The sequence below is a fragment of the Oryctolagus cuniculus genome, chromosome 2 (genome assembly GCF_964237555.1).
Source record: "Oryctolagus cuniculus chromosome 2, mOryCun1.1, whole genome shotgun sequence".
NCBI lineage: Eukaryota > Metazoa > Chordata > Mammalia > Lagomorpha > Leporidae > Oryctolagus > Oryctolagus cuniculus.
Window position 1 is genome coordinate 163483642 of NC_091433.1, and position 17245 is coordinate 163500886.

Below are 17245 nucleotides of genomic sequence, written 5' to 3' on the forward strand. Positions count from 1 at the left end.
CTGCTGCTTCACTCCCCAAATGGCCACAACAGTCAGAGCTGAGCCAGTCCAAAGCCAGGAGCCAGGAGCTGCTTCCAGTACACGAGGGTGCAGGGCCCCAAGCACTTGTGCCATCTTCTACTGCTTTCCCAGGCAATAGCAGAGAGCTAGATCAGAAAAGGAGCAGACTAGCACCATGGCTCACTAGGCTAATCCTTGGCCTGCGGCACCGGCACACTGGGTTCTAGTCCTGGTCGGGGCGCTGGATTGTGTCCCGGTTGCTCCTCTTCCAGTCACTGCTGTGGCCCGGGAGTGCAGTGGAGGATGGCCCAAGTCCTTGGGCCCTGCACCTGTATGGGAGATCAGGAGAAGCACCTGGCTCCTGGCTTCAGATCAGCACAGTGCAGCGGCCACAGCGGCCACTGGGGGGTGAACCAACGGAAGAAGGAAGACCTTTCTCTGTGTCTCTCTCTCACTGTCCACTCTGCCTGTCAAAAAAAAAAAAAAAAAAAAAAAAAAAAAGAGGAGCAGCCAGGACTAGAATGGGTGCCCATATGGGATGCCTGCACCGCAGGCAGAGCCTTATATGCCACAGTGTTGGCCCCAATCGTTCATCTCTTGCTTTAAAAATATTTCCATATAATTAAACATAAACAGTAGGCTAAAATGCCATTTTACTAAGAAAGTTTTTCTTTCCCGCACAATAATCTTTCTCTTCTTTTCTTCTTTTTTAGGCACGGAATGTTAATACTGGTGAATTAGCAGCAATTAAAGTAATAAAATTGGAACCAGGTAAATAATTTGAAATTTGATGTTTTTATTGCTACAAAGCCATTGGGTATCTTCAGATTTATTTCACTGATGTTTGGTCAACTTTCCTGTATTTTCCCAACGTCAGAGAAATGGAACTGGTTTCTGCTCTTTGATCTGCCTATTTGAGACCTGTGTATACCTTGTTTAGTTCTTCCCTTAAAAAAAAGTCACTGGTTATTGGGTAAGAGAGGAAAGCTCCTGAAGAGATTTTTTTCTTCTGAGTTCAGTTGACCTAACTTGTGACAAGTTGATAGCTGTATATTTCAGGTTAATGTTGTCCTGTTGGTGAAGGGCAGTGTGATATACTGGGAAGAACTGAGCCAAGTCTTCAGAGTTTGTGTTCCAGTTCTTTCTCTCCCACTTCCCCTGTTCTATGAACTTGGACAAGTTGTTTCATATTTCTGAGTCTCAGTTTCTCAACAGACATGGTTCTCACGGACTTCCATGTTTCATTATTATTTTAAAAGTTACCTTCCAGCTTATTGTAAAGTCCCTTTAGGACTCCTTATAATTTTTGTCTCCTTTAACTATATTCTGTGCTTGAATTCCTCCTTCCCCATCAAAATCCACATCTCTCTGAGCTAACTTCTTACTCTTGTTTCTCCTCTCTTAGAAACCCTTTCCCACTGTTCCTTCCTCTCACCCTCAGCAAGCAACTGTGCTCTGTCTAGACGCAGTTAACAGTGACTTTAGATGTTAGAGGCCCTGGCTGATGACTTGTTTCATCACATATTATGAGCTTATTACTAAAATGGGTTTTTACTTTCAGTATGGACAAATCTTATTCAGAGATTTTTCAAAAATGAGCAAATTTTTCTGAAAAAGGCTATATAGGAGCTATGTAGGCTTTGTAGTCTTTGGATGGTATTCTGTATGTAGTATCTCTTTTTTGCTGCCTCCTTTCCTCCCAAAATACACGTAAAAAATCTTACCTGAATAACCATTCTTAGAAAACCAAGCCACTACTATGGTTAGCCCACTCCTGATTTATATCACCAGTAAAGTTTTTTACAAGTATCTTTAAATGAAATTTTATTTTATTTTTATTTTTTATAGTTTTTTATAGTTATTTTTAAAGATTTATTTATTTATTTGAAAGGCAGAGAGAGAAAATCTTCCATCTTCCATTTCACCCCTCAATGGCCTCAACTGCCAAGGCTGGGCCAGACTAAAGCCAGGAGCCAGGGGCTTTATGTGGGTACAGGGGACCAACCACTTTGGCCATCCTCCTCTGCTTTCCCAGGCCATTAGCAGGGAATCAGTTTGGAAGTGGAACACTGGGATTCAAACTGGAGCCCATAAGGGATATCAGTGCTGCAGGCAGCAGCTTCACCCACTCTGTCAGTGCACCAGCCCCTAACATAAAATTTTAAGGATGTATTTATTGACTCTGATCAAACTATACTGAAAAATAATAAGTAAAACATTTTTTTCTTTTTCTTATTTTTTCCCCAAAAATTCATTTTTTCACCCAAGAGGCAAAATTATAGGCAGAGAGAGGAAGATAAAGAGAGGTCTTCCATTGCTGGTTCACTCCCCAAATGGCCACAGTGGCTGGAGCCAGGCCAATCTTAAGCCAGGTGTCAGGAGCCTCTTTTGGGTCTCCCACATGGGTGCAGGGGCCCAACGACTTGGGCCACCTTCTACCACTTTTCCAGGCCACCGGCAGGGAGCTGGATCAAAAGTAGAGCATCTGGGATTCAAACCAGTGCCTATGTGGGATGCCGGTGCTGTAAGCAGAGACCTAACCCACTATGCCACAGTGCTGGCCCCAATAAAAGCATTTTTTAGATGTGTTTTTTTTTATATAATCTAATTACATTCTGTCCTCACAAGAGCAGGTTTTTTCATTTCTCTGAATCTCCTCTTCAATTTATGAGAAATTTAAGATGGATATTTGAAATTGATGAAATCTGAAGTACAAAAATAAATTGAAAACTTGGCACTTAAGCAGAGCCTCCATTTTTAATCATAAAAAGTGGCTATGTTCCTTGATGAAACTATTTTAATTAGGAGTAGTTTGTATATAAATATGTACACATCATTTTCTCAAGTCACCTAAGTAACTTCTCTCCTTCCCTGTGGCCCAGTCTGATGAGAATTATGTCTCTGAATAAGTAGCACTGTTACAGCACTCACCAGCACAGCTATATTTTCTTTCTAGAATTGCCTTTCTTTGTTTTCAGATTTTTTTTTTTTTTTTTTTTTTTTTGGACAGGTAGAGTCATAGACAGTGAGAGAGACAGAGAAAAAGGTCTTCCTTCCATTGGTTCACCCTCCAAATGGCCACTACAGCCAGCGCTGTGCTGATCTGAAGCCAGGAGCCAGGTGCTTCTTCCTGGTCTCCCATGTGGGCACAGGGGCCCAAACAGCTGGGCCATCCTCCACTGCCCTCCTGGGCCACAGCAGAGAGCTGGACTGGAAGAGGAACAACCGGGACTAGAACCCTGCGCCCATATGAGATGCTGGCGCCGCAGGCCGAGGATTAACCAAGTGAGCCATGGCGCCAGTCCCTGTTTTCAGGTCTTAGTCAAATTTGTGTCCTTCACATTGAATTTAGGAGCTGCATACAGAAGACATTCAGTACATCTTAAAATTTTCTTAAAAAATTAGGAACTTGAAAATGTCGTTGTTCAAGGATGGTGACATAGCATAGCAGGTAAAATGGGTGCAGGTTCAAATCCCAGCTCCTCCACTTCCCATCCCATTCCCTGCTAATGCGCCTGGGGAAGCAGTGGAGGATGGCCCACATCCTTGGTCCCCTGCACCCACATGGGAAACTCAGATGAAACTCCTAGCTCCTGGCTTCAGCCTGGCCCAGTCTTGACCATTGTGGCCATTTGGGGAGTGAGCTAGTGGATAGAAGATTCTCTCTCTCTCTCTCTCTCTTCCTCCCCCATTACTCCCCTCCCTTCCCTCATCCCCACCCCCCTTTTGCCTCTGCTTCTGATTCTCTGCAGCTCTGACTTTCAATAAATACATAAATCTTTACAAAAAAAAAAGTCATTGTTCATCAATTCAGCTGTCTTCTAATTCATGAAATGTTCAAGTTTTTATGTTGTCTCTCTTGAGCCCTGCCTTTTATATACACATTATGATCAATGTATTAAAAGTATATACAATTGAGGCTGGCTCTGGTGTTACAGCATTGTGGGTAAAGCCACCACCTGCAGTGCTGGCATACCATAGGGGCACTGGTTCATGTTCCTGCTGCTCCACTTCCAACTCAGCTCCCTGCTAATGCCTTGGGAAAGCAGCAGAAGATGGTACAAATGCTTAGGCCCCTGCTGCTCATGTCGGGCAGCCATGGAAGAAGCTCCTGGCTCCTGTCTTCAGCCTGGGCCAGCCACAGCCATTGCAGCCATCTGGGGAATGAACCAGCAAATGTTTCTCTCTGTCTCTCCCTCTCTCTGTAACTCTGACTTTCAAATAAATAAATAAAATCTTTAAAACAAAACAAAAGTATATACAACTAAATAAATACTCTATGACCCAGAGATATCAAGGGCTATTAACCATGTACAAGGGTACTCCAAATTCCTGGAAAATAGAATTAGAAGATAAATTTATTTTGACATAAAACTTTTTTTAAGAAGATTTATTTATTTATTTGAAAGAGCTACAGAGAGCGAGGGAAGAGGGAGGGAGAAAGATATCTTCCGTCTGCTGGTTCACTCCCCAGATTGCTAGAATGGCCAGGGCTGGGCCACACTGAAGCCAGGAGCTTCTTCCGGGTCTCCCACTTTGGTGTCAAGGGCCAAAGCACTTGGGCCATCCTCCCCTGCATTCCCAGGTCCTTAGCAGGGAGCTGGATTGGAAGTGGAGCAGCTGGGACTGGAACTGATGCCTGTATGGGATGCGGGCATTGCAGGCAGCAGGTTTACCCTCTATACCACAACACCAGCCCCACAAAACGTTTTTTAAATCCATTCATGTGGTGAGGAGTTTTCAAAAACTTTATTGAAATGCCTTAATTACAGTGGTTTTGTTTCTGCCTTTTTTTTTTTTTTTTAACTTGGATAACTCTTGACTTACCTAGCTCGTTCATTTCCTCAAAGTGCATCCCCTGTGCATTAGGGGTCAGGATTAGCCATATTCATTACCTGTCAAATATACATGAGCTTGAACTTAGGTTTTAAATGTTCGTTATTATGACCAGCATCTTTCCTTTTGTGATTTCAGTATCAGAATACTTGTACTTATTAACACATTTGTTTAAAAAATGTATATTTAATACTACTTAAAAGGAGTATTATTGAATGCAAGTAATCATAATTTTTAGTTTCCTTCAAAGATTACTAAAAAAAGTTTTTATTTTTTAAATATTCTGATGTTTCAAAAAGACCTCTGATTTGATTAATTGATTTTCGGATCATCCATAAATTAGCAGTCTTCAAAAGCACTTTCATCAGATCCGTCATCTGGATTTCTAGCACTCAAACCTTCCCAATGACTTTATGACTTTGTTCAGAAACTCATGGTTGAGTTTCAGGAAAAAAAAGACTTTCATTGTATATTAACTAGTTAGAAGTCATTTAAATAACAAAATACTGTATTGTAAAAGACCTGAACAATTTTTAAACAGTAATGATTTCAACCTGTAAATATGTGTGCCTTTTAAAGAAGGACACATTTTTGGTATATTTCGGTGATTGCTGGAAAGTATGAAAAATTGTTGTGAATAATGTCAATGAGAAACATGTTTATTACAGAAATGTTGTGTAGAATAGAAATGTACAAACTAGATATTCAAAGAAGTTTCCACTGAACCTAAGATATTTGGGTTTGTTGAACTGGATGAGACTTGTTTGTTTTGTTGCTAGAGAAAATAATAAAGTAATTCTTCAAAAAAATGAGTATTATGAAAAAACTGCACAGATTTCAAACGTTTTACTTCAAATTAAATTTATATTTTAATTTCATTTTCCACAAATTTATTGTAGTTCCCTTATGTGTGTCTGTGTTAGGTATATACTTATTTTTTGGTGAGCTTTTCCCAACAGTTAAGAGCACAGACTGTTTTGATTTTAGTCCTGGCTTGTCTACATTTCTTAAATTTGGGGAGCCAATAACAGTAACTTCTTCTTAAGATTGTTGTTATGGTTAAATGAGCTCCCATGTCTAAAATACGTAGTGCATGGCACAGAGATTATACACTATTACTGTTAACCACTATTACAGTTACCAGGATATGACCAGCCTTATTTCATTTGTAACCACCTACTCTCCTTTCTCCCTACCCAGTCAGACGTGAACATCGTATCATCTTAGTTTTTAATATTTCAGTATGTATGGCTAAGATAAGAAATCAAATTATGGCCGGCGCCGCGGCTCAATAGGCTAATCCTCCGCCTTGCAGTGCCGGGACACCGGGTTCTAGTCCCGGTCGGGGCGCCGGATTCTTTCCCGGTTGCCCCTCTTCCAGGCCAGCTCTCTGCTGTGGCCAGGGAGTGCAGTGGAGGATGGCCCAAGTGCTTGGGCCCTGCACTCCATGGGAGACCAGGAGAAGCACCTGGCTCCTGCCATCAGATCAGCGCGGTGCGCCGGCCGCAGTGGCCATTGGAGGGTGAACCAATGGCAAAAGGAAGACCTTTCTCTCTCTCTCTCTCTCTCTCTCTCTCTCTCTCTCTCTCTCACTATCCACTCTGCCTGTCCAAAAAAAAAAAAAAAATAGAAATCAAATTATAATCATGAATGAGAATTCTGATATACTGTGGGTGGATATATAAAATGGAGCAGCCACTTTGGAAAACATGTTAAAATAATAAATGTAAATTTGCCAGGATGACACAGCAACTCCACAGCAGCCCACACAGTGAGTTTTGACAAATGTTCATGACAGCATTATTCATAATATCTCCAAATTGGAAACAACCTAACTGTCCATCAGTTTGTGAATGAATAGACAAATATGTCCATACAATAAAATATTATTTAGAAATGAAAAGAAGCTGTTAATACATACTGTGGCACTGATGAACTTGAAAAACCACGATAAGTAAAAGGAGCTAAACACAAGAGACTACATAATGTGTGATTGTATTTTTGAAATGTTCAGAAAGGACAAATTTACAGAGTCAAAAAAATGGGTTTGCTACTAGATGAGTTGGGGGTGGTGGGATGGATGAACAGTTAATGATCATGAGGTATCTTTGGAGAATAATGCAAATATTCTAAAACTGATTTATAGTGATAGCTGCATAACTTAGTAAATGATTAGAAAGTCATTGAATTTTACACTTGAAATGGGTGAATTACATGATTTTAAAATGACTTACTAAGATTATAAAACTATAACCATAATATAGTTAACAATATTAAATACTAAGGTTCTTATAAACAAATAAGGTTACATATTGCTAACAGTTGATCTGTCTTACATTTATATACATAGGTTCTTCCTTTGTCTCTTTTTAGCTTTTTCCTTGTAGTTTTTTTGTTGTTGTTGTTGTTGAAGAAACTTGATTATTATCCAGTAACATCTTCTCTCAGCTTGGATCTTGCTGATTGCCTCCCTATAGTATCATTTAATATGCTGTTCCAATCTTGATTGATTGTGCTGGAGGATTGAGTAGATTCAGCTTTGATTTGAAGTGTGGAGAAGGGGACTGCTTAAGCAGACAGTCATGTGACAGTCTCAGAAAAGAGCCTTCCAAGTGGTCGAAGGCAAGTATGGTGGCTCTGAAACAAGAATGAGTGTACCACAGTTAGGGACAGAGAGTATGGCTGCATTTTTGTGAGCTTTGAGAATGTGGTAGATTTTAGAGATCCTTGAGGACTGTGGTAGGGAGATTAGATTTTATGTGCAGCATAGGGGAAAGCTTTTGGGGGATTATTGGCCTGAGCAGCTGAATGGGACTGTAGTTGCTGTTTACTGAAATGAGGAAGACTTGAAGGACCATCGAATCCTGTTTTATTGGATCAGAAGCATGGAGTAGCTGGGACTCAAACAGGCTCTCCACTGAGATGCAGGCATTCCAAGCAGCAACTTAACCTGCTGATTTCAGAGTGCACACTCCATAATTTCTTTATTTAACAGAAAGGAGGAAAACATTTTTTTCCCATAATGACCAGAAAAATGGTGGGGAAGATACAAATGTAGAAAATGTGGAAGACAGTGCTTGAAACTGGGGCGCGAAAGAAGCTGTGAGTTGTGAGTGATGAAATACAGGTGAAGCGAGCACTGTGGGAAGGAAGGGCAAGAAAGAAAAGTAATGTTTTCCTTTGGAAAACCTCCTAAGCTGAAGGTAGCCTGGATCCCATAGTCAACAATTTGGGTGAAAGTAGGAAGAAGAAAGACCAAGCAGAAGCCCTGGATGGATTTCAGAAGAAATGGGAATGGCATTGTATAACTGATCCTGGTATAAGATGTTCATTTTTAGTATGGTCAGAACGTTTGAAGTTGTGAAATATGGTTTAGCTTTTGGGGGGACAGTGGAGAGTTGATCTTATTTCCTTTAAAAAATTTATTTATTTGAGGGCCGGCGCCGCAGCTCACTAGGCTAATCCTCCGCCTTGCGGCGCCGGCACACCGGGTTCTAGTCCCGGTTGGGGCGCCGGATTCTGTCCCGGTTGCCCCTCTTCCAGGCCAGCTCTCTGCTGTGGCCAGCGAGTGCAGTGGAGGATGGCCCAGGTGCTTGGGCCCTGCACCCCATGGGAGACCAGGAAAAGCACCTGGCTCCTGGCTCCTGCCATCGGATCAGCGCGGTGCGCCGGCCGCAGCGCGCCGGCCGCGGCGGCCATTGGAGGGTGAACCAACGGCAAAGGAAGACCTTTCTCTCTGTCTCTCTCTCTCACTGTCCACTCTGGCTGTCAACAAAAAAAAATTTATTTGAAAGGCAGAGTAACAGAGCAGGGGGCCAGGGATTGATCTTCCATCTGCTAGTTCACTTCCCCAAATGGCCACAGCAGCTGGGGTCCAATCAGGTTAAAATCAGGAGCTAGAAATTGCTGTCTGGATCTCCGTGTGGGTGGCTGAGACTCCAGTACTTGAGCTATCACTTGAAACTTCCCAGGTACATTAGCAAGCTATCTTGAAAGCAGAGGGAAGACCTCATCCCATGCACTCTGACATGGAGTATGGGCATCCCAAGCAGCAGCTTAAGCTGCTGTGTCATAATGTCCACCCCTATCTTTGTTTTCTACATGTAGCTGTACTTACCTTTTTCCAGCACCATCAGCTGTATATCAGTGACTAGTTAATCTGATTTCCCCCAAATTTTCTCTGTTTTAGTACTGGAAGTGCCAGGTTCCAAGAAGTCCCTGTCTTAGGCAGGCAGAGAAGGTTGACCACTCCAGTCACAAGATACACTGTTGATTTAATAATTTTTGTTTGTTTTGCTATGTGTGTGTATGTGTGCACTGATTTGGGGGGTAAAGATATATTTTAAATGAATCAATGGCAAAATGCAGTGGGGGGAAATATAAATTATATAGCCAAGAATTAATAAAATGCAGCATGCACTTACTGTGTAATATGTTAGGCACTGGGGTTATCAGCTACAAGACATAGTCTTTGTCCTAAAGGAACTCACTGACTACTAATGATTATTTGGGCAATGTGGCATCTTTTCCTCATAACAAGAGCATGCTTTTACAGTTAAAAAAGGGAAAGAGTTACTATTAAGAATATAGTGGCACTGAGGTCTTCATTATTAGATTGTCATTTCTGTGAGCACAAACTTTGTTCATTTTCTTTACCATAATATTCTCAGTATCTGTAAATAGCTTGGAAGTGGGTTAGTTTAAGCTATGACATTCATTACTAGTAAATAGTTAACATTTATTCAAACTTAATTTGTAACAGGCTCTACTCCAAGTGTTTCACATGTGTTGGCTCACTAAATCCTTCCTTCCTTCCTTCCTTTTTTTTTTTTTTTTTTTTAACAGATAAAGAAGTTGAAGTGCTGAAAGTGCATGTACTTTGCTCTAAGTAGTGTAGAGCTGGGATTTGAGCCCTGGCAGTCTAGCTCTGTCTTACCACTTCAAATTGATGGTGTTGTCAAAACTATCTGTACTATCAGGTTCGGTGGGATGTTCACTAGTAAGTGAAAAATCTTTGCTAGAGTTATCACTTAACAAGCTAAGGGATTTTTGCACACATTTAATGAGTAAATGAACTTCATTGGAAGAAGATATAAGTGCTTCTTCAAAATCAGTATTATTTGTCCAATTCGGACATCTTTGGAGAAGTTGATGCTTAATAAGCAAACCAAACAATAAGCCAGCAAATAAAATCCTTTGTGAGGAGTAAAGTATAATCAGTTTAATTAGCAAGCTGTTCTTCACATTCTGACATAAAATGGAACAGGAGTAAGGGTCACAGGAATCTCAAGTGACTGAGAAAGTAAAAAATCTGCCTGGCCATTTAGTGGCTTGAGTAACAGGCACAGATAAAGCCCCAAACTTAACAAGAGGCTATTTCTCCCAAGAATGATACAAAGTGCTGTAACAAACCTTGTATCTTAGTGAGAAGGACTTGTTTAGCCCTGAGAAACATTGTTCTTCAAAATCATGGACTTTGAGAAACTTGGCTGTGTGAAATTATGTCAGCAAGAATTAAACACCCTGCTTTGCCTGGAGAATCTGAGTTACTTTCACCTGGAGACAAAGTTCCAGTTACAAACAGATGCAGAGCTTCAGATAAGAGTTTCAGGAGACAGCATCCATATCCTCTTTGTAGTTCATAAGGAGAGAGGACCTGGGGTTCAGTCTGCAGTCCAGGAGGCACTGCCCTGCTTTGCTCCAAGCCAGTCACAGCACTGCTTGGTTTAAATTTCACCTCAACTCCACAGGTCCCCGGTGCTATCCAAGATTAACTACATCTTTTCCTTTGTTTGGTGAGATGACTCAGGATTCTTCTAGTGTACAGTTTTCCTTATTGCGAAGGACCAAAACCCTCATTTTTATTGGGTTACAAGTTTGTTCCTGTGGTTTTAAGGTATATTGAGTTAGAGCTTCACCAACTTTTGAGACTTAATTTGAAGTGGATCAAGATAAGAGCTTCAGGAAGAGCTTGCTAACAAAATAGAATGCATATGTATTTCCTTCTGATAAGATATAGCTGTCCATGTTATGGGTCTCTTGAATATTTTTTGTGATTTAAATCTAGAATTTTAAAGTGGAAGTTATTCTTCTTGTGGTGTTTGCAGCACTTGTTACTGAAATAAAACATAAATGCAGACAGATAACAGTGTGATTAGGTAGCAACTCATAGGAAAAACTCTTCTAAATGGGGAAACATTTCCTTTCCAACAAAATGAAAAATGCTGAGATTGATAAGCAGCTAGAAATTTATGGTAAGAAAATAGAGTATTATGTTTTGTTTCCATGACAGCAACATGCATTAAGTTGTAGAGCAAAATTTTAAAAGTATGAAAAGTACCAGTAAGACCTAACTCCATCATTTTGTCAGGGATCTCCAAAGTTACATTCCAGTAATCGTTCCTGTGAGCTGTTGACATGAGTTTGTTTGCGCAGAGAGATGGGAGAGGTGCTTTCACCCTCTTAATTTCATCAGGGCAAAACATTGGGGAAATTATTTATCTAGCACCTTTTCCTGTCTCCCTTGAGTGCTTTGGTAGATCCCTTACCACCGGTTGTTTATTCAATGTTGCCCTGACTATTGCTGTTATGAATGGAGTAGTTATTACATCATTTATGATAATTATTCTTTATAGGCTAATCATGGATTACCTAGCAACTCTTTAATATATTAAATTTAGAACAGTGTTATGGATTTATGGCTAATTATACTGGACAAATTAATTTTTTTAAGGATTTTTTTTTTATTTGACAGGTAGAGTCATAGACAGTGAGAGAGAGAGACAGAGAGAAAGGTCCTCCCTCCATTGGTTCACTCCCCAAATGGCCACCATGGCTGGCCGGTGCTGCACCTATTCAAAGCCAGGAGCCAGATGCTTCCTCCTGGTTTCCCATGCAGGGGCCCAAGCAATTGGGCCATCCTCCACTGCCCTCCCGGGCCACAGCAGAGAGCTGGACTGGAAAAGGAACAACCGGGACTAGAACCTGGCGCCCATAAGGGATGCTAGCACTGCAGGCGGAGGATTAACCAAGTGAGCCATGGCACCAGCCCCGACAAATTAGATATTTATATGTTGAAAGATAATGCTCAAAAATAAAAGCAAAATACAAAGGAATTTTTATTTTGTTTGTAATTTCTTCCTCATTCACAACCCAAGAATTTAGCTTCTTGATTGTTTATTTATTTAGTACTTAATTTAGTAGAATGCAAGAAACAAAAAAAGGCATAGTTGCTACCTTCAAGGAGTGTGTTACCTAAAGTGAAAACTAGTATTTGTGTAAGCAGCAACCTAACTGCAGAGATTCACTGACTGAGCAGACTGTGTGTGTGTATGTGTGTAGGTAGATAGGTAGATTGTGGTGCCAGCAGTTTGGAATAATGGTGGCTGTGACTAGAAAGCCTTAATTCACAGGTCACTGAATACCCATCTTTGACTATTTAATCTCTGAAATACTCTGGGTATGGACCATTACACAAGCTACACATGGAAGGATAATAGTACAGCAGAGTAGCTTATGTTTCCTAATTCTCCTAGTGGGTCTTTTTTCCCCACAAAGAAATCTTTTATTTAATGAGAACAGATTTCATAAGTACAACTTAGGCATATAGTGATTCTTCCCACCATACCCGCCTTCCCACCCCTATTCCCACCCCACCACCTCCTCTCTCCCCCATTCCCGGTCCCATTCTCCAATAAGATTCATTTTCAATTAACTTTATACACAGAAGACCAACTCTATACTAAGTAAGGATTTCAACAGTTGACACACACATACACACACACACAAAATGAGAAGTTTTAACAGCTAATTTTCATAATACAACTCATCGAGGACAGAAGTCCTGCATGGGAAGGAAGTACACAGTGACTCCTGTTGTTAATTTAACAATTAACACTCTTCTGTATGACGTCAGTGATCACTTGAGGCTCTTGACATGATCCACCAAGGCTATGGAGCCTTTTGAATCCACAATTTCTGTCAGTATTTAGACAAGGCCATAAGCAAACGAAGTTCTCTCCTCTCTTCAGGGAAAAGTACATCCTTCTTTGGTGACCACTTCTTTCCACTGGGGTCTCTCTCACAGAGATCCTTCATGTAGGACATTTTTTTGCCTCAGTGTCATGGCTTTCGATGCCTGAAACACTCTCATGACCTCTTCAGCTAAACCAGAATGCCTTAAGGGCGGATTTTGAGGCCAGAGTGCTGTTTAGGGTGTTTGTTGTTCTGTGAGTCTACTGTGTAGACTGCTTCCCTTGTTGAAACATTCTCTTTTTTAATTCTATTATTATTACCAGACACTTGGTCTTATTTATGTTATCCCTTTAACACTTAATCCTATCTATATGATCACTTTAACACTTAATATGGTCACTTAAACACTTAAGATGGCATTTTTACCACCTAGCTTAATGGGATTTGGGGTCGCATGGCAAGTTTTTAAACTGTACCGTTAGAAGCAAGTCCATAGGAATGTGTGCAGAACTATACAGTTTTACAGTTACAAACTTCCTCCTCCTTCTCTTATTCCCACTCTTATTTTTTATTGAGATCTATTTGCAATTGACTTTATACACATATATATGATTAACTCTATGTTAAGTAAGGAGTTCAACAAATATATGAAGAAGAAAAAAAAATGTTCCTTGACAGTTAAGACAAGGACTGTTCAAGTCATTGCTTCTCCAAGTATCAATTTCACTTCTACAGATTTCCTTTTAGGTGCTGTATTAGTGATCACAGATCAGAGAGAACATATGGTATTTGTCCCTTTGGAACTGGCTTATTTCACCAAGTATGATGTTTTCCAGATTCATCCATTTTGTTGCAAATGACCAGGTTTAATTTTTCTTTGCCACTGTGTAGTGTTTCACAGAGTACATATCCCATAAATTTTTATCCAGTCTTCAGTTGATGAGAATTTAGGTTGATTCTATGTCTTAGCTATTGTGAATTGAGCTGCAATAAACACTGAGGTACAGATAACTTTTTTGTTTACTGATTTCATTTCCCTTGAGTAAATTCCCAGGAGTGGGATGGCTAGGTCATATGATAGGTCTATATTCAGATATCTGAGGTATCAACAAAGTGTCTTCCATGATGGTTTTACCAGTTTACAGACCCACCAACAATAGATTAGATTACCTTTTTTCCCCATATCCTCGCCAGCATTTGTTTTTGATTTCTGTATGAAAGCCATTCTAACGGGAGTGAGGTGAAACCTCATTGTGGTTTTGATTTGCATTTCCCTGTAGACTAGTGATCCTGTACATTTTTTCAAGTGTCTGTTGGCCATTTGAATTTCCTCTTTTCCAAAATGTCTGTTTAAGTCCTTTGCCCATTTCTTAACTGGGTTGTTTGTTTTCTTGTTGAGGAGTTTCTTGATCTCTTTATATATTCTAGTTATTAATCCTTTATCAATTGCATAGTTTGCAGATAATTTCTCCCATTCTGTTGTTGTCTCTTTACTTTCCTATTTCTTTTGTAGTACAGAAACTTCTCAATTTGATGTAATCCCATTTTTTAATTTTGGCTTTGACTGCCTGTGCTGCTGGGGTCTTTTCCAAGAACTCTTTGTGCCAATATCTTGCAGGGTTTCCCCAATGTTCTCTAATACTTTGATGATATCAGGTCATAGATTTAGGTCTTTAATCAATTTTGAATGGATTTTTGTGTAAGGTGTAAGATAGGGGTCCTGCTTCTTCTGCATGTAGAAATCCAGTTTTCCCAGCAGCATTTGTTGAAGAGACTGTCCTTGCCCCAGGGATTGGTTTTAGCTCCTTGGTCAAATATAAGTTGATTGTAGATGCTTGGAAAGATTTCTGGCATTTCTATTCTGTTCTATTGGTCTATCCACCTTTTTGTACCAGTACCAGGTTAATTGATTATAACTGCCTTGTATTATGTCTAAGATTGCTTTAGCTATTCAAGGTCTCCTGTGTTTCCATGTGAATTTCAGCATCATTTTTTCTAGATCTGAGAAGAATGTCTTCAGTATTTTGATTGGTATCACATTAAGTCAGTAAATTGCTTTTGGAAGAATGGTCAATTTGATTATATTGATTCTTCCAATCCATGAACATGGAAGATTTTTCCACTTTCTATTTTTCCACTTCTATTTCCTTCTTTAATGACTTGTAATTCTCATCATAGAGGTCTTTGACATCCTTGGTTAAATTTATTGCAAGGTATTTGATTGTTTTTGTAGATGTTATGAATGGGATTGATCTTAGAAGTTCTGTCTCAGCCATGGCATTTTCTGTGTATTACAAAGGCCGTTGGTTTTTGTGAATTGATTTTATATCTTGCTAATTTATTAAACTCTTCTGTGAGTTCCAGTAGTCTCTTGGTGAAGTCTTTTGGATCACCTATATATAGAATCATGTCATCTGCAAATAGGGATAGTTCGACTTCTTTCCCAGTTTGTATCCCTTTGATTTCTTTTTTCTTGCCTAATGGCTCTGGCTAAAATTTCCAGGTGTATATTGAATAGCAATGGTTGAGAGTGGACATCCTTGTCTGTTTCTGGATCTCAGTGGGAATTCTTTCAGCTTTTCCCATTCAATAGGACATGGATTTGTCATTAATTGCCTTGATTACCCAGTTTGCTTAGTTTTCATCATGAAAGGGTGTTGTATTTTATCAAATGCTTTCTCTTGTTAGAGTCGACCACCCGAAAAACGTCACCAAGAGACACATCTCTTATGCAAACAGCACGGAGAAGTTTTATTGATTATCCAGCATGCTGGGGCTGTCTGATCATACATGAACAGAGCAGCCCTGAATAACCAAAGGTTAAAGTTTATAAAGGCAAAAACCGCAAAATCAGGAGGGGGGAGAGAATACACGGTTGCTAATATCTTACAATCAGCAATTATGATTTTAAGACATAGACAAATCACATTTTCATTATTAGCTCAGGTAACCCAGGTGTAATCTTTTTATTTTTAAGCTTGAGCAATCATGCTAGGGGTTTTTTGTGCGTTGCCAAGGGTGATGTAGTGTACTGCTATTGTCCGACTATTTGAGATCATAGTTTCAGACCAGAGTCTCACGGTGGGGGGGGGGTTGCTTTCCCAGAATGCAGTCTCAAGTGCTCCAAAACGGAGTCCCTACTGTCAAGGTGCTACTTTATTCTGTCTTATTTTCACAGCTGCACCAGGAAGGTTTAAACCTGTAAGCTTAGGCTTAACTTTTTACACCCGCACATATACAATTTTAACTCTTCACTCTGTATCTATTGAGATAATCATATGGTTTTTGTTTTGCAGTTTGTTAATGTGATGTATCACATCAATTGATTTGCAAATGTTCCCAGGGATAAATCTCACTTGGTCTAAGTGATCTTTCTCTTGTGATATTAGATTTGATTGGCTAGAATTTTATTGAGGATTTTTGCATCTATGTTCATCAGGGAAATTGGTCTGTATTTCTCTTTCTCTGTCACGACTTTTCTGGGTTTAGTAATTAAGATGATGCTGGCCTCATAGAATTTTGGAGGATTCCCTCCCTTTCAATTGTTGCAGGGTGATTGGGGAGAGAAAAAACATGCCCCCTCCTTGTTTTTTCTACTCTAGTTTGGCAGGTACACTATCAACCTCAGAGCTCCAAGCTGGATTCCCTCTAGGCTCTTCCTGCAGCTTTTTCACAAGTGGCTTGGGCTGCTGCAATCTGTCTTACCACACTCTCCAATGCTGTTGGGGGGTCCCTCAGCTGCTGAGGTCCTGAGTTGTGCGTGTCCTTGCCCTCCACATAGGTCAACTGTATCCCTCCAATTTGTGTAGAGTTTGCTCTGCTGTTTTCTCCCTAAGTCTTTCCTGAGACTGCACTCTTTTCACTTTTTTAAACTATCTTTTCCTGGTGGGTTTCATAGAGGTTGGGAGATAGATTTCACTTGGGTAATTAAGGAAGTAGGGGTTCAGCTGAGCTTTTAAGGCTGCCTAGGTACTTTAGTAGAATAGGAAATGGAGGGTATCACATGAGAATAGTGCGAAAGCACAGATAGTAGTGAAGCGTGAGGCCAGTTTGGGAAATAGTTTCATTTAACTAGAGTGGTGTGCTCTGGGCAGATTGTAAAAGAAGATTGATGCTGCTTTATGGAGGATCTTAAATGGTAGCCCAAAATACAATTTTTATATTCATAAAAAGAGTGAATTGGTAGTTGATTGGAAGTATATTAATTAAGGGACTAATTGATGAAGCAACTGCCATCTTTATGATAGTTCTTCTATTCAACAATGAAGTATCTTAATTTTTCAGGTCTTTTATCTCTCAAAGTATTATGTAGGCCAGCGCCGCAGATCAATAGGCTAATCCTCTGCCTGCAGCGCTAGCACACCGGGTTCTAGTCCCGGTCGAGGCGCCGGATTCTGTCCCGGTTGCTCCTCTTCCAGTCCAGCTCTCTGCTGTG

The 17245-nt window shown here is 40.2% G+C and overlaps 1 protein-coding gene across 3 annotated transcripts in view; it reads left to right on the top strand.

Moving 5' to 3' along the window:
• MAP4K3 (mitogen-activated protein kinase kinase kinase kinase 3) overlaps positions 1–17245 on the top strand; it is a 222876-nt gene that overhangs the window by 72653 nt on the left and 132978 nt on the right. For all 3 annotated transcript variants that reach the window (XM_051842965.2, XM_051842963.2, XM_051842964.2), the window contains one exon: positions 714–771. Coding sequence is in view for 2 of the 3 variants with exons in the window: in XM_051842963.2 (XP_051698923.1) it covers positions 714–771 (58 nt within the window). In the remaining variant the exon portion in view is untranslated. The remainder of the gene's footprint in view (positions 1–713; positions 772–17245) is intronic.